This window comes from Chelonoidis abingdonii, chromosome 1, assembly GCF_003597395.2.
Source record: "Chelonoidis abingdonii isolate Lonesome George chromosome 1, CheloAbing_2.0, whole genome shotgun sequence".
NCBI classification, from domain to species: domain Eukaryota; kingdom Metazoa; phylum Chordata; order Testudines; family Testudinidae; genus Chelonoidis; species Chelonoidis abingdonii.
In genome coordinates, this window is record NC_133769.1 from 143,645,747 (window position 1) to 143,671,325 (window position 25,579).

General features: G+C 45.9%; 2 protein-coding genes across 3 annotated transcripts in view; both read left to right on the forward strand.

Annotated features, from left to right (window-relative positions):
* Positions 1–25,579, forward strand: part of LOC116823836 (C->U-editing enzyme APOBEC-1-like) — an 81,740-nt gene that overhangs the window by 20,141 nt on the left and 36,020 nt on the right. The window lies entirely within an intron of this gene.
* Positions 340–24,970, forward strand: LOC116823806 (DNA dC->dU-editing enzyme APOBEC-3F-like). Its single transcript, XM_032778661.2, has 9 exons — positions 340–429; positions 2,144–2,171; positions 2,470–2,870; positions 4,106–4,227; positions 10,082–10,187; positions 20,597–20,648; positions 20,944–21,344; positions 21,842–21,963; positions 24,388–24,970. The coding sequence occupies exons 1-9, from the start codon at positions 408–410 to the stop codon at positions 24,496–24,498; spliced, it is 1,365 nt and encodes a 454-aa protein (XP_032634552.2). The 5' UTR covers positions 340–407; the 3' UTR covers positions 24,499–24,970.

Here is a 25,579-nt window from a genome sequence, read left to right on the forward strand (position 1 = left end):
TTTCCTAGGAGTTTCTTTAAGTAGCCGGAATACTTCATTTAATAAAACAAGCAACTAAAATATCAATATAGAAGCTATTATTCTCCAAGTCCCGTGTAAATCAATGTACTTATAAGTAGTTTTTTAATAAAGGTGCAGGCAAATCTGTAATGACCAAATATAAGAATACACTATAATTTGTTTATAATTATTTTACATCAGAATTGAGGTCTAGCCTCTACAATACTGCGAGCCTAACCTTACTGACTGCGTACAACTGGCTTCCACACTAGCCATGTCTCCCAGCATGTCCGGGAGTCTCCCATTTGGAAAATACTCTTAGGTTTCTGTTCAGAGGAATAGAAACTGAAAGGGAGAAAATGCACCAGTAAAACAAACAGCCTCGGAAGCTGTAATGAGAGAAAGCCATGGCTGCTGGTTGGAACAGAGGTAAAGCTGCAGCATTAGTGCATGTGTGTGTGTGTGTGTTTGCAAGTAACTGTGTGTGTTTGTATATACAGTATTTTGGTGCATTTATGTGTGCAAACGTCTATATCAATTTATGGGTGAATATATGTGTATGTAGCTGTATGGGCTTATATATGTATGTCTATCTGTATGGCTATTGTGGCTCTATGTATACAAGACATACATACACGGTGAACAGGTTGGAGCTGTCTGTCTCTGTGTGTTTTGCATCCAAAATGTGTTTTTAGTTTCTAACTTAGCAAAGATAAAACAAAATCACTGACAGTAAAATGATTTTCCTACGTAAGTACTAAAAGAATACTTCTTACAAAGACAAACGGCGAGCTGAAGCTGGGGTAGATTGTACTACATTGCAGTGACTATATATACTGGTTTTTTCAAAGTTATAACAATGATTTCTTTTTTACTAGTACATCCCATTGGCCCCCTCTTTCTATACACGGTTCAGATTTTTCTGTGTCTATGCATATATGTTTGTATGTGTCTGGATGGGCTTGTCTATATTTGAAAACTTGCCTCAGTGTAACTAAGTAGTATAATATATGTATATGTGTTCTTATGGGACTGAACCAGAGCCTAATCTGTACTGGGGCCTAGCCCTGGCACCTCTAGGAATGGCAGTTCACAGCCCTGGCACCTCTGGACTCCTGGCCAGCAACCGCTGCTTTCTGGCTGCCCAGCCAGGGCTTAATTTGTGCCAGGGCTTGTGGGGCTGAGTCCCAGCACCTCATTCATTACAAATTAAGCCCTGGATTGAACCAAATTCCATGGAAGTCAAGGGGAGTCTTTTCACTGATTTCAATAGACTTTGGTCCAGGCTCTAGTTGAGTACATGTTTGTGCATGTCTCAGCATGTTTTGAACTTCCTTGCGTGCCACTGTCTTGGCTGTCAGGTTTGAGCTGAAAGTGATTGAGGCATGAAAATGGTAGCAGAAGAAAGCGCCGATGGCGGAATTTCAAAGACACAGAGATTTTGTTATTAAATCCTGATGCTTAGGTTGTAATGAAAATTTTAAATATGTCCTACATTTTAAAAAGTTTGTTCTCAATGCTCCTGAGCCATGTTTCCCTCATTTTGTTGTCTAAGGTTCTTAAAGAAAACAACAAGAAAATAAGAATATGTTATTTTCTTCCAAAACAGAAATAACATAGCTATATCTCCTGGGAAATATCAGCTTAAAAATTAAATTAATAATGATTAAGTTTATTTTAAAATATTAATGGGAAAATCCACATTTAAAGTAAAATAAAAAAAATAAATGAAAGAACAGTTCTTTGGATATTGGTAGTATAATACAGTTATACATAGAATTGAAAGCATGAGTCTGGTTGATTTTAATGAGCTTTAGATAATGTCCTAGATATTTAGTTAGTTAGTTAGTTATTTGACTGTTACTTAACAAGTAGTGGACATTCTCCAGCACATATACATGGTAAAATTAATGGCCATATTTGGGACCAGGATGATCCCTTATCACCTTCACTATCCTCAGGACACTGCACATTAGCAAGGAACTTCTTCAGTATTCAGCAGTACTGAATAGGAATTGTCCATTGAGAATGAACAATTATAGGTCAAAGGGTCCCAGGGAGGATGCATTGGGAGGCCTCCCTTTTTCTGTCTTTCCCTATGTTTCTCTCTGTGCTCATGGTGACTTTATTCTTTTTCCCACAGATCATGTATCCAGAGGCATCACACAGGGGTGAGAATGAAAACCCCATACCCATATCTTCCACAAGATTTACAGGCAAAGTGGGATCTGGGAAGATTCAGATCTCACTCCCCTCTCATCAGTGTGATACTAGATTTAACTCTCCTTCTTCCCTGTCTCTCTTTTCTCCCATCGCTATCTCTGAATCTCTGTCTATTCTTCTGTGAGTTCCCTTTCCATTTATCTATTCCTCCTTCCCACCCCACTCATTTTTAACTTTCTGTGACTGGCAAGCTCTTAGCGATAAAGCTGCAGTCAGTTACTCTTTGGAATCTCTCTCATGTTTCAGGGGGAAGATATTCCAGGAGACATTTATAGACACTTATGACCCAAGTGTCCTTCGAAGGATGCAATACATGCTCTATGAAATCAAGTGGAGCAATAACAAAAAGCCCTGGCAGAGCTGTTGCCATAGCACTCGAACAGAACATGCTGAAATTCATTTCATAGAAGATGTCTTTCAGGAGCAAAGATCTGATCCTTCTGCCCACTGCTCCATCACCTGGTACATGTCCTGGAGTCCCTGTGGGGACTGCTGCAAGGAAATTAGGGATTTCCTGAAGGACCAGCCTAATGTGAATCTAGTTATTTATGTAGCACGGATCTACTGGCACAAAGAGGAAACCAATCGTCAGGGTCTACGGAGCCTGGTGAACATTGGAGTGACCATCCGAGTCATGGACCTCCCAGGTAATGACTCATGGAGTTAAGGGGAATACATGGGATAGAGATGGGACTTGGGGCACTTTGCCTCTAGATCACTAGTTCCAATTCAGCCCTGGTCACGGATGGCTCCACTGAGATTATAGAAAGGACTCTGGAATCTCTTCACTTCTAGGTCAGTGGCTCCAGTCTGGCCCCAACTCTTGGGGGATAGAGCAATGGGATTCAGAGCTTTTCCCCTTTAGGTCTCTGGTTTCAAACCTTCCCCTGAGTGCCTGTGACCAAAAGCCAATAGCTGACAGCCATTTTTTGACCTATGTGAAATGTGCTGGTGTTTGCAGTCCAGCTCCTAGCAGTACAGATCAAAATCACGAAAATCTCGCTCCCTGCTGGCAGTTGCTGATCCCTTTGTCTCAGCAGAGAGGCTAAGGCATGAATAAGCCATTAAGAGTCAAGGCCTTTTTTACTGCTAGAGGCGGGAACTGAGAGCTGAGGCACAATGCTGAGCCGTGTGCATGGGTGAAGCTGGTGTGGCACTGCCGCTGTCTCTAGTGGTCTATTCAGGGAACAAACTGAGAACATCAGCCACCTTCCCAGCGCAGTCCATCTGCCATCTTTCAATTTCATTTGAGAACATAACATTGTATTTCAATGTAAGGGTGTGGCTTTGCAGTTTTTTTCTAATCTAAACCCAGAGTAAAATCAGATCACCCATTGATAGTGTGCTGCTGCTACTAATCATGAACAAATAGATCATATTTTACTCTCTCCTCAATACATAAATGACTTATCCCAGGTGACAAGTATCAGGGGGTAGCCATTTTAGTCTGTATCCACAAAAGCAACAAGGAGTCCAGTGGCACCTTAAAGACTAACAGATTTATTTGGGCATAAGCTTTCATGGGTAAAAAACCCCACTTCTTCAGATGCAACTGAAGAAGTGGGTTTTTTACCCACAAAAGCTTATGCCCAAATAAATCTGTTAGTCTTAAAGGTGCCACTGGACTCCTTGTTGTCCCAGGTGAATAAGTGAGGGAAATATTGCAAGGCTGGTTTAATGAGACCTTCCCTGGACAGAAAGATGGAAAAAGCCAGCAGAATATGAGGCCCAAGTGCTGTAGTGTCCTCAGGTGGTCTTGCCTAGCAGAAGCGTTCTGCATGGCTCCAATTAGTCTTGCTCCCTTGAGATTGACTGACCTTTGTGTATGCTGAGTCCACTGATACCTCCTTCAGCACATGACTGATTTGCTTCATTTCTCCAGCTTATAGCTACTGTTGGAGAACATTTGTTGATGATGATGACGAGGATGAAGATGATTATTGGCCCAGGCACTTTGCTCCATGGATAATGCTATATTCTCTCGAACTTCAGACCATCCTTCAGGTCAGTAGAACTTTAGGGAGGGGGAAATTGCATCCAGAAATGATCCAGAGTCACATGCAGAACCAGAGGAGGATTAAGATTTATTGGGGCCCTTCCCCTCATGTTGTACAGACAAAACTACACAGGATCTTTTTAGGGGGCAAGACAAAGATGCCACATTTATTATGATAACAATTTGATTTATGACCAATAACTAATATCTTAATCCTTATACACACACATTATACCTAATACCTATACACACACACACACACATCCATCAGATGTTCTGCAGCTGCTGCATAGTTACCAGTCCTGGACATAGCTTGAGATCATGGCTTGAGTTTGCAGCTTGGGTTCGCAGCTTGTGGTGGCGTACTGGCCAGGACAAGGACGAGCACAAGGAAGAGCTGGGTCTCTGTTGGGCCTGCACCGATGTCCTTTCATGTTGGCAGCAGAATGTTACCCTCCAAAGTCTTCCATCTCACTCATCCTTTTTGTGGGCTTTAGTTTGAATCCAGAGTCTATAGGTCTTGCTGTGTCACGTTGCCTCTGGGTTTGGTGATTGATCACCTCAATTGCAGGTGTGACTTTCAGCCTCAGACCTGGCTTTGATCTTCCTTCTATTGTACCTTTTCTTTTTAGGGTGGATTCTTCATACTTTGCTAGGGCTCTTGTCTGCATCTTCAGCGTGTGGGATTTGAACTTTATTTCATCAGGACAGGGTGGGGCTGGAGGTTGATTCCATCATCCGTACATACCTCATTCACACATCTAAACTAAACTAATAAGATTACAGCAGGGTTTGCAAAAATGAAGGTTTGAGGAAGCTTTTACAAAATGGAGTGAGCATTTTAAAATGGGGTTTGAATTACAATATGGCAAACAGTGAACAGAAGTTACAATATAGACAAGTGTAGTGGAAGGCAAACAGAAGTTACATTAATAATTAAAAACAATTTCATTTATCAGTTCTACACTCACCAGGGCCCCACCCTCTGCACATCCTTTTCCCTCAAGGCCCTTTCCCCTGGCCTGGCTAGAAGCTGGGCCCCGGTAAAAGCTGCCATGGGAGCCTGGACTGCTGTTCGGAGCCCCAGACCCTCCACCTGCCTGGGTGGTGCACATTGTGGGGGCAGGGACTCGGGTTGGGGGCTGCTCTCATGCACACTCCCGCCTGCCCATGACAGGTGGAGGCCCCAGGGCTACCCACAGCTGCCCAGGGTCACTGGAAGGCTCTTGCCACAGCTTAGAGCAGTGGTTCCCTAAGGGGGACACAGAGGAATGCTTGGGGAGATGTGGTGTGGCCTAGGTCAGCCCCCACAGGGATTAGGCAGGAAGCGCCACCCAGCCCTGCTGTGCCCCCAGGTCCACTCTAGCCCCCCACAGCCCTGCTCCTGGCCCCAGTTGTTGCTGTGCTCCCAGTCATGTCTCTGCTCCTGGCTGCGGCCCCAGCTGTGCCTTTGGCCCTGGTCCCAGCTACAGCCCCGGTCCTACCTTGGTCCCTGGTTCCTGCTCCCTTCTCTGGCCCCACTCCTGGCCCCAGCTCCCAAGGGGGCACAGACTGGGTAAAGGGGAGGTGACTGAAAAGTTTGGGGACCTCTGGCCTAGGGTGACTGTACGCCCCCTTTTGGCCCCAGACATCCCGATCTCAAAACTGGGCATTTGTCCCATTTGCTCTTGTCAATTGATCAACATGGCAAGAGCAAACAGGACAAATGACCAGTTTGGCCAAAGCAGGGGGAGGGGCGTGAGTGACAGGGCTCAGGCCAGCCCTGTACAGGGGAGGAGGGAGCTTAGGTGAGTGGCTTGGGCCAGCTCCATGCAGGGTGAGGGAGAGGTTCGAGCCAGCTCCATGAGGGACGGAGGACAGGGCTTGGGCCAGCTCTACACAGAGAAGTGGCAGGGGGAAGGGAGAGGGGCTCGGGTGAGCAGCTTGCCCACCTCCGCACGGAAGACCGTGGGGGCAATACACTCTCCCGACCTCGGGCTCCATCTTCTGGCCTGGTCAAGGGCAGGGGCTCAGAGAGAAGAAGAGCAGGGAGGGAAGGAGCAGCACGGAGTGGAACCACCGCACTTCTGCGGGGCCCCCAAATTGGCCGGGGCTTCTGGGCACGGGCCCTGTTGGCTTGTGCGGTAATCCGCCACTGTGCAGAACCCTGTGTCCTGCAGCTGAGCTGTAACACACGGTGACTCCCAAATGAGCTCATGAGGACACTAAAACTGTACTGGAAATCAATCAGTGCCTGAGGAGATCAAAGGGCTGGTTGGTTGTAGGAAAAAAAAGCTCTTCACCCCTAGGTGGAGTTTAAACACCTCTGTGGTTTGCTTTATTGCAAAACAGTATAAATGTAAAAAGTTCTGTCCCTTTCAGGGATAAAAACAACAGAGTTTTTCCTCAGCCCAAGTACAAAGAAAGTTCTAGAGCATGGCTAGATAAATTCTAGAAAGGGAAACCCTGCAGTTCTTCTCTTCCTTTACATCCTATCCTCAACCTAGAGACCCTTCTTCCTGATCCTCCCTTGCAGACACAGTTTCCAATGCTACACCGCACATCCTTCTCTCACAGCCCTTCTACACTAGCAAAACTGTTGTCAGGCTTCCTATCCCCAAAGCCAGAGCTGGTTAACCCCTTTCCTTGCCAACATCTGGATGGGGTTTATACTCCCTCCCAGTAACGGGGCCATTGAATGTTTCATTGAACTCCTCTGAAGTCTCTTCCCTTTCCAAATCACCCATGTCACAGGGTGATCTATAATGCACAGTCAGGGTGTGAAGGGAAAAGCTGGCCAATAAATGGTATTTCCATCCCATGGGAAATTCCAAGCTCTGTTTTCATTCTGCATTGGAACAAACCCGAGACCTTTTCAGTTTTTGTGTGAAAACCACAAGGAGGTGGAAGAGAGTGAGCGAGAGCACCCTCCTGAAAATAGCCACCAGCCCAGCGTGTAGGGCCCTCACACACTTCTCTGGGATACCCAGGCTATGTCTACACTACGAGCGATGCAGAAGCACAGAGGCAGCTCTGCAGATACGTCGCTGTAGCTCTGTAATGTAGACACTACAGTGACAGAAGGGCAGTTTCAGTTGCTGTGGTAAATCCACCCCCTCAAGAGGCAGTAGCTATGTCGACGAGAGAATTGTTTAATCCACCATGCTGCATCTACAGTGGGGGATAGGTTGACCTAAGTATGTCACGCATGTTATGAAATTTTTCACAGTTTAAGGTGTAGACTAGGTCCTAGATTCAAATCCCTACTCCTGACTGAGACATAGCAGGGACTTGAACCTGAGTCTCTCATATCCTAGGGGATTACTCATAGACTCATAGACTCATAGGTCAGAAGGGACCAATATGATCATCTAGTCTGACCTCCTGCACAAGGCAGGCCACAAAACCCTACCCATACACATTTATAACAACCCCGAACCCATGACTGAGTTATTGAAATCCTCAAAATTGAGATTTGAAGACCTCAAGCTGCAGGGAATCCACCAGCAAGCGACCCATGCCCCACGCTGCAGAGGAAGGCGAAAAACCTCCAGGGCCTCTGCCAATCCGCCCTGGAGGAAAATTCCTTCCCGACCCCAAATATGGCGATCAGCTAAACCCTGAGCATGTGGGCAAGACTCACCAGCCAGCACCCAAGAAAGAATTCTCTGCAGTAACTCAGTTCCCATCCCATCCAACATCCCCTCACAGACCATTGAGCAGACTTATCTGCTGATAATCCAAGATCAATTGCCCAAATTAAACTATCCCATCATAACATCCCCTCCATATACTTATCAAGCTTAGTCTTAAAGCCAGATAAGTCTTTTGCCCCCACTACTTCCCTCGGAAGGCTGTTCCAGAACTTCACTCCCCTAATGGTTAGAAACCTTCGTCTAATTTCAAGTCTAAACTTCCTAATATCCAGTTTGTACCCATTCGTCCTCGTGCCTACATTAGTACTAAACTTAAATAATTCCTCTCCCTCCCTAACGTTAATCCCCCTGATATATTTATATAGAGCAAGCATATCCCCCCGGAGCCTTCTTTTGGCCAGGCTAAACGAGCCAAGCTCTTTGAGTCTCCTTTCATAAGGCAGATTTTCCATTCCTCGGATCATCCTAGTAGCCCGTCTCTGAACCTGTTCCAGTTTGAATTCATCCTTCTTAAACATGGGACACCAGAACTGCACACAATATTCCAGGTGGGGTCTCACCAGCGCCGTATATAACGGCACTAACACCTCCTTCTCCTTGCTGGAAATACCTCGCCTGATGCATCCTAAAACCGCATTTGCTTTTTTAACAGCCATATCACATTGGCGGCTCATAGTCATCCTGCTATCAACCAATACCCCAAGGTCCTTCTCCTCCTCCGTCGTTTCCAACTGATGCGTCCCCAACGTATATCTAAAATTCTTATTATTAATCCCTAAGTGCATGACCTTGCACTTTTCGCTATTATATTTCATCCTATTACTATTACTCCAGTGTACAAGGTGGTCCAGATCTTCCTGAATAGTATCCCGGTCCTTCTCCGTGTTAGCAATACCCCCCAGCTTCGTGTCATCCGCAAACTTTATTAACACATTCCCGCTCTTTGTGCCAAGGTCAGTAATAAATAGGTTAAATAAGATCGGTCCCAAAACCGATCCTTGAGGGACTCCGCTAGTAACCTCCTTCCAGCCTGACAGTTCACCCTTCAGTACGACCCGCTGGAGTCTCCCCTTTAACCAGTTCCTTATCCACCTTACAACTTTCATATTCATCCCCATCTTTTCCAATTTAACTAACAGTTCCCCATGCGGAACCGTGTCAAACGCCTTACTGAAATCGAGGTAAATTAGATCTACCGCATTTCCTTTGTCTAAGTAATCCGTCACCTTCTCAAAGAAGGAGATCAGGTTGGTTTGGCACGATCTACCTTTAGTAAATCCATGTTGCAATTCGTCCCAATTACCATTGACCTCAATGTCCTTAACTACTTTCTCCCTTAAAATTTTTTCCAAGACCTTACACACGACAGACGTCAAGCTAACAGGCCTATAATTACCCGGATCACTTTTATTCCCTTTCTTAAAAATAGGAACTACGTTAGCAATTCTCCAGTCGTACGGCACAACTCCCGAGTTTACCGATTGCTTAAAAATTCTCGCTAACGGGCTCGCAATTTCACGCGCCAGTTCCTTTAATATCCTCGGGTGGAGATTGTCCGGTCCCTCCGATTTTGTCCCATTAAGCTGTTCAAGTTTGGCCTCTACCTCAGATGCGGTAATATCCACCTCCATATCCACATTCCCGTTTGTCATCCCTCCATCGTCCCTAAACTCCTCACTAGTCTTATTAAAGACCGAGGCAAAGTACTTATTTAGATATTGGGCCATGCCTAGGTTATCCTTAACCTCCGCTCCATCCTCAGTGTATAGCGGCCCCACTTCTTCTTTCTTTGTTTTCTTCTTATTTATTGGCCAAAGCAACAGGCTATTGGCTATTTTGGAGTGGGGGGTCACTCTCCCTCTCCTTTTTCCACCCCCTCATGATGGACCTGAGAGATGTTCCCAGCAAAAGTTTCTTCACAACCAATAGTTTTCCACAAGACATTTTGGATTTGACGAATCGGCATTTTCTGATGAATAACTGTTTAGTTGGATTACTCCCAACCAGATTTAATGATGAGTCCCTGTGACTATTAAACATGCCTGGGAACCCTGTTGTAATTTGCCCTGGTTTTGAATGAGATTTGAAGCAATTAATATTTTAGGTGATTGCAATTACAGTGAGTTCCTCCCATATCCATTAAATCCCAGAGTGAGTCTAGAGTGCAAATGTTAAACTGCCAACCTCCCGAAAAGAAATTAACTTCAGCTGTTGCTTTTTTCACCAGAACATTCCGTCTTGCTTAGAGATTTCAACAGATGAGAACCAGACTCCAGTTTTCAGCCTATGTGTAGAAGATGATCAACAGAAAAGAGCACTCACATCAGCCAATCCCTGATAGCCGCCAGTATCCTGGCCTGGGCAGCCAGCAAATCTCTGGATGCCACAAGTGTATTGAACCAGGCCATCATGGAGAAGGGATGTTGATAGGACCCTAGAATGTTTAATCATTCCAGTTTGATTTAGGTACTCATAGCCATTTCCTTCCCATTGCTTCAGCTTGTAGCATTTTGAAAAGTGAATCATGTTTAAATATTTAATGTGGTATAGTGACTGGGTCATGTTAACACCTGTGACTCAGTGTACGGGTTTATTCCATCACAGTTAGCACAAGAGTATCTTGCTTATTCTGCGTCCAATGCTGTTTCACAAAATGAACGTAACACTATATGGTTTGCTTTGTGTAAGCAGTTTATAAGGAACTAATTCATTATTCGATAACATATGTAAAGACCTTACAGAGAATTTATTCTCCAGGATTATTTTTCTGAATGATTTTTCTCTTGATAGATTTCTAGGTTTTACTTTCTCTGTCTTTTATCAACATAACATTTGAATAAAATATCTATAATCTAAGGAAGCACTGCCTTTGTTTGTTTGCCTGTTCATTTTCAAAATGCAATTCCTGTGGTACTGCTTAATAAACCCTACTCGGTACTAACATAAGAATGGTCCAGTGTATGACATCACAAACTGTTCTAGGAGTTCATTACGTGGGAGGAGGAAGAGTCTGGTGATCACTCTTCATATGAACTGACCTTCCAAACTACGGCTTTTCAAGCCCATAATTTTCCTCTAGGCCTTCACTTGGTCCTCATACCCCCATATTGTCTTTCCTTGTGAAACCATAGAAGGCTGATTTCATCCCACACACATCACATATATACAGACGTTAACGTGCATTTATACAGAGAAGACACAGCACTGGGCAAGGGCTGCAAATCCTTGCAGAGAATCTTCCCTGCTGTTGTAACCCTAGACTCTCTGAGCAGACAGATGCTGGGGTTAGGGAGCTCCCAGTTATTCCATTCCTTCCCCCGCTCAGCAGAAGGTCATGTGGAGAAAAGAGCAGGAGGCTCAGAGCAACTTCATTTCCAGCTCTTGCAGCTACCAACACTGTGGGGCAGGGGTGGCTCCCCACACCTTCTGATTAGCTGGTTCTTGGCATGCAGGAGGCTCGGGGTGGGGGGAGGAGCGAGGGCACTACAGGCTATGGGGAGGGGGCAGGAAGGCGTGGAAAGGGGGCAGGGCCTGTGGTAGAGCTGGGGGTTGATCAGTGAGCACTCCCTGGCTCATTGGAAAGTTGGCACCTATAGCTCCAGCTCCAGAGTTGCTGCCTATACAAGGAGCCGCATATTAACTTCTGAAAAGCCGCATGCTATAGGGCCCAGTGTTTTGAAGTGGATTTGCCAAGGAAGCTATGGCTGAAAAACAAACTACAAGATCCAAGTGAAACTTCCTTTCTCTATATGTCTGTGTGTTCGTCTCCCTCTGTCCCCTGTCTCCCTTACCACCACACACACACACACGTCTCTCTTCGGCTATCCCTCAATGTGAGGATGATGTCTGCCAAGGGGGTTCATTGGTGGGATTTTAAGTAGCTGAGAAGCCCAGTTTGTGCCTCGGAGATTTCCCCACAGAAGTGACAGGTGTAATCTTGAAGAAGACATAGTTAGTTGTTGGCTGGAGTGTTGTGCCCTTTCTCTTCTCCTTTGTCGCTTCTCTGTCGCATGAGCACATCTGTTCTCAAAGTGAGCCGTGGTTTGGTGTTTGGTGTGGTGCCACTGCGTTCTGTTCCGTGCCCAGTCCTCTCAGTTTGTTGGGTTGATGCCTTCCTTTTTGAGATGTACTTTCAGTATGTCTTTGAAACTCTTTCGCTGCCCTCCGTGAGCCCTTCTTCTCTGATGTCACAGAGTGTGGAGGAGTCAGGGCCCTGCACCCCTCACTTCCTGCAATTCACAGTGACTCTCAGCCAGCCAGTAAAACAGAAGGTTTATTTAGACAACAGGAACACAGTCCAAAACAGGTCTTGCTGATACAGACAATAGGACCCCCCTTTAGTTAGGTTCATCTGGGGGTCCTAGGGAGATCACAGCCCTGATGGTCGGGGTGGCCCTCTCCATTTCCCAGTCAGCTCCAAACTGAAACTCCCGCCAGCCTCTCACTCAGCCTCCCCTCGGCTCCTCCCCCAGCCTTTGTATCCTTTGTCCAGTTTCCTGGGTAGAGGGTTCTGTTACATGCTCAGGTGTCCTCCCTTCCCCAATGCAGGCACTCCCAGCAAAACTCCCCTGCAACCTTCCCAGGTCAATACTCCCCATTCAGTATTCAAATAACACATCAAGAACATTCCCACTTTGTCACACCTGACTTAACTGAGAGAAGAGTACTTGCTTCGGGAGGCAAGTGTAAAACATATGTACACAATGGTCAGTTTAGCGGAGTTGGTGTTTCATGAACGGAGAAGGTAGTTTAGTAGGATCCGGGCAAGGATCTTCCCTGTGATGGAGAGGAGAGAAATACCTCTGTAGTTCCCACACAAAGATTTGACCCCTTTCTTGAATATTGTAACGATATTGGTGGTGTTAAAGTCAGGTGGAATTTCTTCACAGGTCGAGATTTTGTTGAGGAGTTGTTCCACCGGCTTTTAAAACCTTAGCTGGGATGCCATCTGGGCCTGGTGCCTTGTGATTTTTTCTCTGGGTGATGGCATGAGGACTTCCTCAGAAGATAGGGGATCAGCAAGGTGTTCTGTTGCTGAGTGTTGTGGAATAGACTCAATTGTGTCTTCAGAGACCATGGATTCACAATTTAGTAGGGTCTCAAAGTGCTCCTTCCAGCATTGTTTAATGGCCCCATTGCCTTTGAGGAGGGTGGAGCCATCCTGAAAATATAAGGGGGTTGGGCCTTTCGAGCTTAGCCCATATATAACTTTTGTTGCTTGAAAGAAGCTTCTCATGTCATCCTGGTCTACGAAACTCTGGATCTCAGAGGCCTTCTCTTGCCACCACTTATTTCTGATGTCACATAGACTCCACTGGACTTCAGCTTTGAGCAGGTGATAATCCGCATGTTTTCATTGGTTAGAGGAATCATTTTGCCAGTTACAGAATGCAGTTCTTTTCTGTTGAAGATTTCCTTGTTGTTTTTGTCAAACGAATCTTGGTGCCAAATGAGTGGACTATCCTATAGTTTTAGCACATACACTGTGAAGGGTATTTTCTCTCTCTCTCTCTCTCTCACACAAACACACACATATACACACAAAACCTGCCTAGAGATTTCTGGCAGAGTCCTTCATTCCTAACTACAGATCATTAAAGCTCCATGCAGTTTGTAGAGCAGTTGACTGGTCCCTTTGTGGATCCAAGGTGCCTCCTAAGGCTTCCCTGTATCGAATTCTGATGTATTTCTCATTTCTCCTCCCTTACATCCTGGCTTCTGATACAAGGACAGATAACAATGCACTTGTGCACATGCATGTGTGTGTGAGAGACACAGAGAGAGAAAGAGAGAGAGAGAGAGATGTGTCTTACTGTATTGGTGTGTTTCTGTGTGTGTCACGGTCCTTGATATGGTCTTTCAAAGGTTCCCTACTGCCCCCAACTGGCTGTTTTTGTTTGGCCCCTGGCTTTTCTTTAGGCCAGTTGGTCTGCTTCAGCTCTTTGAGCTGTATGTCTAGAGACACTGATAATCACTAGCAGAGATAGGTACTTCCCGGTAGCCCAGACTTAGGCACTTATCTCCAAGAGAGCACCATGACCCCCCTCTTTGGCATCCCCCATTGGCTACCTTAGACATCTCTCCCCATAACATGCTGGTTTTGGAAATCACAGACTAAGGTGCCTGTCTCTCCTCTTCATTGTATGGGGAACCTAGGTGCCTAACTCAGTCTTGGTGAATCACACTGTGTTCCTGTGATTTTCTAGAAACCTAAAAGTTAGGCATTGTGATGCTCGGAGTATCATTGTGAATCTAGGCTGACACAGGGGACCATTAATGCCAGTGCAGTGCTGGTTTCTGTGAGGAAAATTACATTTGCTCATTACAAAGACCTGTCCTTGTTATAACCAATGACAGAGAAGTGAAAGGCTCCATAGTGCAGTCCCCCAAACCACTTCATTCTTCCAGACTCTTTGGAAACTAAATGAACAGTTACCTGTCTGTGAGAGCTGGGGGAAGGACGTGAGGAGGCAGAAGCCCACTCAGAGGGCCTAGCTCTCACCCAGGTATCTCCTGGTGCCAACTGGCAGAGGGCACAGGGGGGCATAAGGGTGCAAGAGATCCCCTGGGTCTGGTATTTACATATTTACATGCTGACCTGCACAGGGACAGTGGAGTCTAGTGAGCTGAGCTGGTAGCTGACCCCTGGCAGCCACAGACTGGGCTTCCTTATGGTAAGGGACAGTGATGATGAGGTGCCTCACAAACCTGTGTACTTCCAGGCAGCATCACACTAGCTCATGTCACCTGCAGATCTTGTGGTGCTTTACAAAGGTAAGTGTCATTAGTCTTATTTTACAGATGGATAAACTGAGTCACAGAGTCATGCGTGACCTACACTCTCACCCAGTTATAGTGGCACAACAGGGATTTCTGATTCCCAGACTCATATCTTAGTCACAACACTGACTCCACTTATGGGGTTCCCATCAGCCTTGAAAAAGTTATGCTCAAGTGGTTGCTTAAATCCACTGTACACTGTGGAGACAAGTGGCCTCTGCTAGTGTATAGAGCCTCTGAAGGGTTCCTAAATATACATTACACAGGTTAGCATCCTTTTGGGCGAAAAAGTCAAGAGGAAGTTGTCTCACTGTAGTACAGCAGCTCAGTTCTGCAGCCCATTTATGGGTGTGCTGCCCAGCATTGGAGTTCCCTGAAAGAAAACTGTGTTATACAGCACCTGTTCTTCAGCATTGAGATCAGGTGTATTCCTTATTAAATGTCCCTATAAATGTCCCTAACTAGCCAGATGTGAATGAAAAAAATATTTAGGGCACAACTGCTACTTGATTTTCCAAAATTAGCTGAGTATCCAATGGAACTCACAAATGCACATTTAATGGGGGAGGGATAGCTCAGTGGTTTGATCATTAGCCCACTAGCCCCAGGGTTATGAGTTCAATCGTTGAAGGGGCTATTTAGGGATCAGGGCAATAAATCTGTCTGGGGATTATTTCTTCTTTGAGCAGGGGGTTAAATTAGATGACTTCTTAAGGACGCTTCCAACCCTGATATTCCATACTTAACAGAAAATACAAGCAAGTCTACACCTCCAGAGGGCAGGTTCAGACATACTGTTTTCTCTTGATGCTTTCCCCAGCATCATTTCTGTCTTCTCGGGGCTGGGCCTACCCAGACCCCAATCTCACCTAGGCGCTGAGAGAAACAAGAGACCTACTGGTCTGATTGAAAAGAAATGTCATGATGAGTTCCAGATACATACTGATGGTGTCATCATCCAAACTATTTCACAGTCTCTTTTCACAGCCTCACGCTGGACAGAGGGAATGACAGGATGGAGCCTGGTGGTGGCCCATAGAGAGCTTCTAGAGAGCAGAGGCAACCAACACAAACTTGTGTTGGTTGCCTCTGCACTGTCTTAGGCTATGTCTACACAGGCACTTTTGTTAAACCTAGTGACAACTAAAGTGCTATGATGATATTAGCAATAATTAATAATGTAATAACAATTAATAATTAATGAATCATTATAATAATTTCTCATTAATCTTCCCGCAAAATAGGATGGTGAGAGAGATGGTGATAACTAATGCAATGATCAATGTAAAAAGCAAGGGCCTAAATATTGCTTTTAAAGAGACCTACAAACACAATGGCAATGATAGATAGATAGATACTGTCATCTTGCCCTCCGCCAGAGAGGCATTGACAGTTTCTATCATTAAAGTACACAGCATCTCCCTGTTACATTTTCAGAAACTGCACATGAAAATTATGGTACAGTACCGTCAGGGTCGACTTCAAGCCAGTGCGGGGCCCGATTCATGGAGAATGTACTCTCCGGGCGGCGCTTCCGATTTCTGCTGCTCCAGTGGTGGTAGCAGGGCCGCGGTGCTCCGGCCGCTGGAGCTGGGCAGCCGCACCTGCCACTCTTGGGCCGGGGGACTGAAGATGCGGGGTTGCGGGACTCCAGTCAAAAGATCGGGGGTGCGGGGCTCCCGCCGGGGTAGCAGGACCGCGGGACTTGTCACGCTCGGGGGGAGTGGGACCGTGGGTTTGCGGGGCTCTGGCCGGGAGAGCGGGGCTCCGGTGGGGGGAGCGCGACCGCGAGGCTGCGGGGCTCTGGCCGGGAGAGCAGAGCTACGGAGTTGCGGGGATCTGGCCGGGAGAGTGGAGTTAGGGGGTTGTGGGTTTCCGGCCGGGAGAGCGGGGCTATGGGGTTGTGGGGTTGCAGGGCTCTGGCCGGGAGAGCGGATCCACGGGGTTGCGGGGCTGTGGCCGGGAGAGTGGGGCTACAGGGTTGCAGGGCTTCGGCCAAGGGAGCGGGACTTTCCGCGCTAGGCCTGGGGAGCGGGACGGCGGGGTTGCGGAGCTCTGGCCAGGAGAGCAGAGCTGCGGGGTTGCGGGGTTCTGGCCGCGGCAGCAGGACCACGGGGTTGCTAGGCTCCGGCTGGGAGAGCGGGGTTGCGGGGCTCCAGCCGGGGTAGCGGGACCGCGGGGTTGAGGGCCTCCGGCCAGGGTAGCGGGAACGCGGGGTTGCGGGGCTCCGGCCGGGAGAGCGGGACTGCTGGGTTGCGGGGCTCCAGCCGGGATAGCGGGACCGGGGTTGCGCGGCTCTGGCCGGGGTAGCAGGGCTACCTGGCCAGGAGATCAGGGCCAAAAGGCAAAAGCTGACATTAACATTGTTTCAGTCCCTGTGCTACTTGACGTCCTGTATTCAGTGTCGCCATAGAAGGGACGGCTCTACATAGACGGAAATTTGCTTGGGCATCAGTAGAAAATGTTAAGTAAAATTTGCTTTATAAATTAAACTTGGCACTTTGTCATCTTGTGTCATCATTTTTATTTCTTAGCTTTCAGCTATTTAAGTGAACTCTAAAACTTTTATACTGACTGTTCACTATCTGCCATTGTATCTCTCTAATCTCCTTCATAACCATCATTGACTTTTTTCCATTTTAATACTATCCCATAGTATCAGAGACAATGAGAAAAATAGCAAATAAAGGTACATGACTATCTTTCTGTCTCTGTAGAGAATGGTAGATATACATGCATCTGTCTCTCATAGAGAAATGTGATGTATTCCCTGCCGTAGGTGATTGGTTACATATTTTCAGCAGTTAACAGCACTATTCAAGAATATCTCCAATGGACACTGCCTGTTTCTTGTAGCTCAGCCACCGACCTGAGTCACTCAGAACACGGGGACAATTTAGAGGAGAGACTCCATGAAATGTTCAACGGTGTCATGAACTTATCAGGCACAAACTGTATTGTAGATCAGCCATGCAAACAGATCACTCAGACCCAGGGGGTGCTGTTGGGAAAGGTGTTTCTAACATTTTCCTCTGGAAGCCCAGAGACCAGGAATCAGTGACCAGTGACTGTGCTGTCATCAGGGACAAGGAACTGGGTTTTTTCCTGGATATTGCTCCCATACTCATTGTCATCCTCCACAGAGAAGAGTGTCAAAAGAAACAAACCACAATTTCAAGTAAATTCTTTCTCTTCTCCCACCCATGAGTATCCTTCTGTCACACAAAGAAACTTCCCTAGAGGCTGCTGGAGGATCCCTGTCCCAATTAGAGATGACAAAGTCTCTGTCCAGTTGTCTGGGCCAACTGACACGTGCCCTCTGCAGGGTGCTCTCTACACAAGTGCCCTCCATGGTGCCTCCTCTCTGTGTGTTCTGGGGGGGTGGGGGAGAATTTCAAGGGCAGTTCTGGTCCTACACTGCCCTACCACGCAGGGAGCAATGCCAGTGTTGTGGCAAAGGATGTATTTCTTCCCCTGCACTTAACATTGCCCATCTCCCTTTCATTTCTGCCATACCTCTGGGTGCCTGTGGTAACTCCAATTTGTCACTGAGAGCTGAAAGGGCTGAGCAACAACTACATGTATTTCCAAAATTACTACATTTTATAGTCTAGAGAAACGAGATATGGAGGGGCCACAACTTAATAAATGTCTCTCTTGATGCCCATTCAGGGACGTGACTTCCACTGTTTTAGTCACATTGATTCTTAATGAAACGAAGACTTCAGAGTGTTTAACCATTAGGGTGACCAGATGTCCCAATTTTATAGGAACAGTCCTGATTTTTGGGTCTTTTTCTTATATAGGCTCCTATTACCCCCCACCCCGGCCTGATTTTTCACATTTGCTGTCCAGTCACCCTATTAACCATGGAATCAGTTTTTGATAGGAATACTGCTGGAATTCCTTGTATGAATTCAAAACTGACGTTTTGCTCAAGAAAGGGAGAAGGGTTAAAAGAAGATGCTTCTGGCTCAGCCCAGAAAAAGAATTTCTGCACATTCCTTTACGAGGGGAGACAACCCTTTCCAGCTTTTTGTGCCTGTGTCTTACTGGGAGAAAGCAAGAATTTCCTATGAGTTTCTTGGTTATCCTGAACACTTCTTTTAATAAAACAACAGAGAAGATACTATTCTACAAGTCCCATGTACCATCCAAGTTTGTAACAATCTAACATAACAAGAATACATTAAAATAGTTTCATTAAGCACAATTTTGCATCAGTGCTGAGGTCCATCCCCCATATCACTCAGAGCTGAACCTCCCAGAGCTGAATTACCAATCACTGGCTAGGTACAGCTGGTTTCTCTAAGCTCTTAGGTTTCTGTTCTCAGGAATAGAAACTCAAAAGTGCACCAGTAACACAAGATAGTCTTGGAGACTATAGTGAGAAAAAGCCATGGCTGCTGGCTGGAAAGGAGGTAAAGATGGAAAAGTAGTACATATGTCTGTGTACATGTTTGCAAGTATATACACATATCTGGGCGTTTGTGTTTCTATGTCTATACAGTAAATGTGTTCATTTATGTGTGTCCATGCCTATATGAAATTAGGAGCATATATATGTATGTGCATCTGTATGGCTGCTGTTCATCTATGCATATAAGATATGTATATTTAATAGATACCTCTGGTTTGTTTAGCTCTCTGAGTGTATTTATAAACATATATTGTTTTTAGTTACTAACCTGTCAGTAAAGACAGACAAAATCACTGACAGGAAAATGGTTTCCTTGCAGCGGTACTAAACAGGCATTTCTTACAAAGACAAAAGGTGAGAGAATACAGCAGAGCAGAGACAGTCTAGGTTCCAAGTTATAGTAGAAATACATACTGGTTTTATCAGAGTTAAAGCAATGGTTTTTCTTTGTAATTAGTACATTCCCTTGGGTCCATCTTTCCTCAAACCGTTCTGATTTTTGTGTGTGTCTACCCATACGTGTTTGTATCTGTCTGTACAGGTTTACCTGGATTAAAAAAACTTGCACCAGTGTCACTAAATAATGATATTGGTGCAACCTCCCCCTACTCCTGTCTCTGTTCATATGTGTACCTTATGGGCCTGATCCAAACCCATTGATGTCAAGGGGAGTCTTTTCACAGTTTCGGTGGGCTTTGAATCAAGCCCTAGCAGACTATGTGTTTGTGTATGGCTGAGCATGTTTTGAAATTCTCTGCTGGCCCCTGTATGAGCTCTCAGATTGGAGTTGAAAATGTAAAGTGTCATGAAACCAGCGCACAAAGACACTGCTGATCAAGGAATTTTAATGATATGAGGTTTTTTAAATTAAATGTTAGCTCCTGATGGTTAGGAGGAAATGAATATTTTAAATGTCTTCTACATTTTAAAATGTTTGTTCTCAATGTTCCTGAGCCAAGTTTATCTAGTTTTGCTTCCCAGGTTCTCAGTGCAAGTAACAAGGGACTCTTATTTTGTTCCAGAGTAGAAATAACCTAAATTTATATGCTGAAAAATCTCAATTTTAAAAATTAAATTAATAATGATTATTAATTTTATATTCAAATATATATATGGGACAATCCACATTTAAATTAAAAAGGAAATAGCAGTTCATTAACTAGTGGTAGGATCTTATACTTATAAATGGAAACAGACGGCCTGAGTCTGCTTGATTTCAATGAGCTATGCACATGTAGTAGATATAATCATCAATCATCATCATCATTATTATTATTATTTCACTGTTCCATAGCAAGTAATGGGCATTCTCACCCATGCACACATGGTTAAATTAATGGCCATATTTGGGGCCAGGATGAACCTTTCTCATCCCCATTCTCCTCAGATCATTGCACCTTACCAGGGAGTTTCTTTCCTAAGCAGTATTGAATAGGAATTGTCCATTGATAACAAACAATTGTAGGCCACGTGGTCTTGGGGATGAGGCAATGGGGGGACCTCAGTTTGTCTGCCTTCCCTGTGTCTCTCTCTGTGCACCAGGTGACTCCATTCTCTTTCCCACAGATCATGTATCCAGAGGCATCAGGCAGGGGTGAGAATGAAAGCACCATACCCACATTCTCCCAAGATTACAGGCAAAGAGGGAGCTGGAAAGAGTCAGATCTCTGTCCTCTCATCAGTGTGATGCCAGATTTAACTCTGCTTCTTCCCTGTCTGTCTCTCTTTTCCCTCATTGCTCTCTCTGTGTTTCCCTCTATCCTTCTGGGAGTTCCCCTTTCCATCTATCTGTCCCTCTGTCTACTCCACCGCTATCATTTTTAACTTACTGTGACTGGCAAGCTCTTAGCGATTAAGCTGCAGTCAGTGACTCCTCTTTCATGTTTCAGGGGGAAGATATCCAAGGAGGCATTTATGGAGAATTATGACCCAAGTGTCCTTCCCAAGGAGACTTACCTGCTCTATGAAATAAAATGGAGCAGTAGCAAAAGGCCCTGGCAGAACTGTTGCCATAACTCCCTCACAGAGCATGCTGAAATCTACTTCCTGGAAGATATCTTTAAAAAGCAAAGATCTGATCCTTCTGACCACTGCTCCATCACCTGGTACATGTCCTGGAGTCCCTGTGGGGACTGCTGCAAGGCAATCAGGGGTTTCCTGAAGGACCAGCCTAATGTGAATCTAGTTATTTATGTAGCACGGATCTACTGGCACAAAGAGGAAACCAATCGTCAGGGTCTAAGGAGTCTGGTGAATATTGGAGTGTCCATCCGAGTCATGGACCTCCCAGGTAATGACTCATGGAGTTAGGGGGAATACATGGGATAGAGATGGGACATGGAGCAGTTTGCCTCTAGATCACTAGGTTGTGAAATCTTTTCACTTCTAGGTCAGTGGCTCCAGTCTAGCTCTAAGTCTTCGGGGATAGTGCAATGGGATTCAGAACTTTTCTCCTTTATGTCTCTGGTTTCAAACTCTCCCCTGAGTGTCAGTTACTGGAAGCCAGTAGCTGATAGCCATTTTTTGACCTATGCGAAATGTGCTGGTTTTTGCAGTCCAGTTCCTGGCAGTACAGATCAAAAACACTAAAATCTCGCTCCCTGCTGGCAGTTGCTGATCCCCTTGTCTCAGCAGAGAGCTGGGGCATAAATGAGCCATGGAGAGTCAAGGCCCCTTTTACTGCATGGCTCAGATTAGTCTTGCTCCCTTGAGATTGACTGACCTTTGTGTATACTGAGTCCACTGATACCTCCTTCTGCACATGACTGATTAGCTCCATTTCCCCAGTGTATAGCTACTGTTGGAGAACATTTGTTGATGATGAGGACAAGGATGAAGATGATTATTGGCCCAGGCACTATTCTCCATGGATAATGCTATATTCTCTTGAACTCCAGTCCATCCTTCAGGTCAGTAGAACTTTAGGGATGGGAAAAGTGCATCCGGAAATGATCCAGAGTCACATGCAGAACCAAGTGTCTGAACAGTACAGTTCCTTGACCTCCTTGGAAAGCTCAGTGTTTTTGAGAGCCTCTCTCCTGCAGCTGAGCTGTAACACACTGTGACTTCCAAGAGAGCTCAGGGGAATGCTAAACATTTATTGGAAAACTCTCAGCACCTGAGGAGATCAAAGGGCTGGTTGGCTGGAGGAGAAATTTTGTTTCACATCATGGTGAAGTTTAAACACCTCTGTGGTTTGCTTTATTGCAAAACAGCATAAACGTAAAAAGTGTCCAGTCCCTTTAAGGGACAAAAATAACAGGGTTTTCCTCAGCCCAAGTACAAAGCAAGTTCTAGAGCATGGCTAGACAAATTCCAGACAGAGAAACCCCACAGTTCTTCTCCTTCCTTACATCCCATCCTCAATCTAGAGACCCTTCTTCCTGACCCTCTCTTGCAGACAGAGCTTCCAACTCTACACAGCACATCCTTCTCTCAGGGCCCATCTACACTTGGAAAAGAGTTATCAGCAACAGCTCTCCATCCCCCAGCCAGAGCTGGTTAACCCCTTTCCTTGCCAATGTCTGGATGTGGTTTATATATTCCTTCCCAATAATGGGGCATTGAATGTTTCATTTAACTCCCCTGAAATCTCCCTCCTTTCCAAATCACCCATGTCACAGGGTGATCTGTAATGCATAGTCAGGGCATGAAGGGAAAAACTGGCCAACAGGGCCGGTGCAACCATTTAGGCAAACTAGGCGGCCGCCTAGGGTGCCTCATTTTGGGGAGTTCCTAAAAGTCCCCTCAGGCGAGGAGGTGGAGGTGAGCTGGGGGTGCGCGCGGAACGAATTTGCCGCAATAACGAGGAGGGGGCACACAGGGGGAAACACTCCACGCCCCAGCTCACCTCCATTCTGCCTTCTCCACTGAGCACACAGCCCAGCTCTAAGTCTCCTCCAATCAGCGCCGCAAGCCTGGGCGGGAAGAAGAATTAGAGTGGCTCCGGCGTGCTCAGTGGAGGAGGCGGAGCCGAGGTGAGCTTGGGTGGGCTACCCAGGCAGGGTTAGCTTCTGCAGGGGGAGGTATCCCCAGGCTGGGTTAGCTGCCGTGGGGGGACGGGGTGGAGAGGGATTAGCTGTCGTGGTGGGAGGGGGGGTAACTGCTGCAGGGGGTGGCTCCCCGGGTGGGGGGATGAGTTAGCTGCTGTGGGGGGGTGCAAGGTGGAAGTTTCGCCTAGGGCACAAAACTTCCTTGCATCGGCCCTGCCGGCCAATAAATGATATTTCCATCCCATGGGAAATTCCAAGATGTGTTTTCATTCTGCATTGGAATAAACCTGAGATCTTTTCAATTTTTGTGTGAAAATCACAAGGAGGTGGAAGTATCAGAGGGGCAGCCGTGTTAGCCTGGATCTGTAAAAGCAGCAAAGAGTCCTGTGGCACCTTATAGACTAACAGACGTATTGGAGCATGAGCTTTCATGGGTGAATACCCACTGCGTCGGATGCATGCATAAGGTGCTAAAGGACTCTTTGCTGCTTTTTAAGAGAGTGAGCGAGAGCACCCTTCAGAGAGTAGCCACTAGCCCGGTGTGTAGGGCCCTCACACACTCCTTTGGGATACCCAGGCTATGTCTACATTACAAGTGATGCGGCGGCACAGAGGCAGCTCTGCAGATACGTCACTCTTAGCTCTATAGAATAGACACTATGGTGATGGAAAGGAGGTTTCTGTTGCCATGGTAAATTTACCCCCTCAAGAGACAGTAGTTTTATCAACAGCAGAATTGTTTCATCAACCTTGCTGCATCTATAGTGGGGGATAGTTTCACCTGAGTATGTCATGCACGGTATGAAATTTTCCACAGTTTTAGGTGTAATCTAGGCCCTAGGCTCAAATCCCCATCCTGACTGAGACATAGCAGGGACTTGAATCTGAGTATATCATATCCCAGGCAAATGTTCAAACCACCAGCTCATTGGCTATTCTGGGGTGGGGTCTCAGTCTCCCCCTCTCCCCCCATCACTTTTATTGTTTTTTTTCCATGGTGGACCTGAGAGACATTTCCAACAAAATTTCTTCGCAACCGATATGTTTCCACAAAATGTTTTATATTTGACAAATCAGCACTTTCTGATGAAAAAACATTTAGTTGGAATACTCTCAACCAGATCTAATGATGAGTCCTTGTGACCATTAAACATGCCTGGGAACCCCGTTGTAATTTGCCCTGGTTTTGAATGAGATTTGAAGCAATTAATATTTTAGGTGATTGCAGTTACAGTGAGTTCCTCCCATATCCATTAAATCCCAGAGTGAGTCTAGAGCGCAAATGTTATGCTGCCAACCTCCCGAAAAGAAATTAACTTCAGCTGTTGATTTTCTCACCAGAACATTCCATCTTGCTTAGAGATTTCATCAGGTGAGAACCAGACTCCAGTTTTCAGCCTATGTATAGAAAATGATCAACAGAAAAGAGCACTCACATCAGCCAATCCCTGATAGCTGCTAGTATCCTGGCCTGGGCAGCCAATCAGTCTCTGGAAGCCATGAGTGTCTTGAACCAGGCCATCATGGGGGCGGGATGTTAACATTAGAATGTTTAATCATTTCAATTTTAGTTACTCTTAGCCATTTCCTTCCCATTGCTTCAGCTTGTAGCCTTTTGAAAAGTGAATCATGTTTAAATGTTTAATGCTGTACAGTGACTGGGTCATGTTAACACCTGTGACTCAGTGTACAGGTTTATTCCATCACAGTTATCACAAGAGTATCTTGCTTATTCTGCAGCCAATGCTGTTTCACCAAATGAAACATAAATCATTTTTTCATTTACATATATAGCGACCTTAGGGAGGATTTATTCTCTGGGGTTATTTGTTTCAATTATTTTTCTCTTGATAGATTTCTAGGTTTTACTTTCTGTGTCATTTGTGAACATAACATTTGAATAAAATATCTATAATCTAAGGAAGCACTGTCTTTGTTTGTCTGTTCATTTTCAAAATGCAACTCATGTGGTACCGCTTAATATACTGTTCTAGGAGTTCATTAAGTGGGAGGAGGCACTTAATGGGAGGCTGATGGGGCCTGTTGTCTGGTGGGTGTCTCCCAAATACATACACAGTTGTAATTGTTACATAGTCACTGGCTGTTAGCTATGGCTGTGGACCAGATTCATTTAACTCTCACTCTAAGTCAGGGGTCTCAAACTCAAATGACCATGAGGGCCACATGAGGACTAGTACATTGGACTGAGGGCCCCATCACTGACCCCGCCTTCAACTGCCTCTGGCCATGCCCCTACTCCACCCCTTGCATTAGGCCCCACCCCTGCCCCACCTCTTCCTACCCCTTCCCTGCCCCAATCCAACCCCTTCCCCAAAGACGCCACCCCAATGCTGCCCCCAGGGAGTGCAGAAAGTGTGCAGTGTGCAGTGGGGGCTCAGAGCAGGGAGTTGAGGTTCAGGTGGTGTGCAGGGTGTGGCAGGGGATTCAGGACAGGGCATTGGTGACTGGGATGCAAGAGGGTGAGGGGTGCTGCAGGTGGCTCAGGGCAGGGAGTGCAGGATGGGTGCGGGAT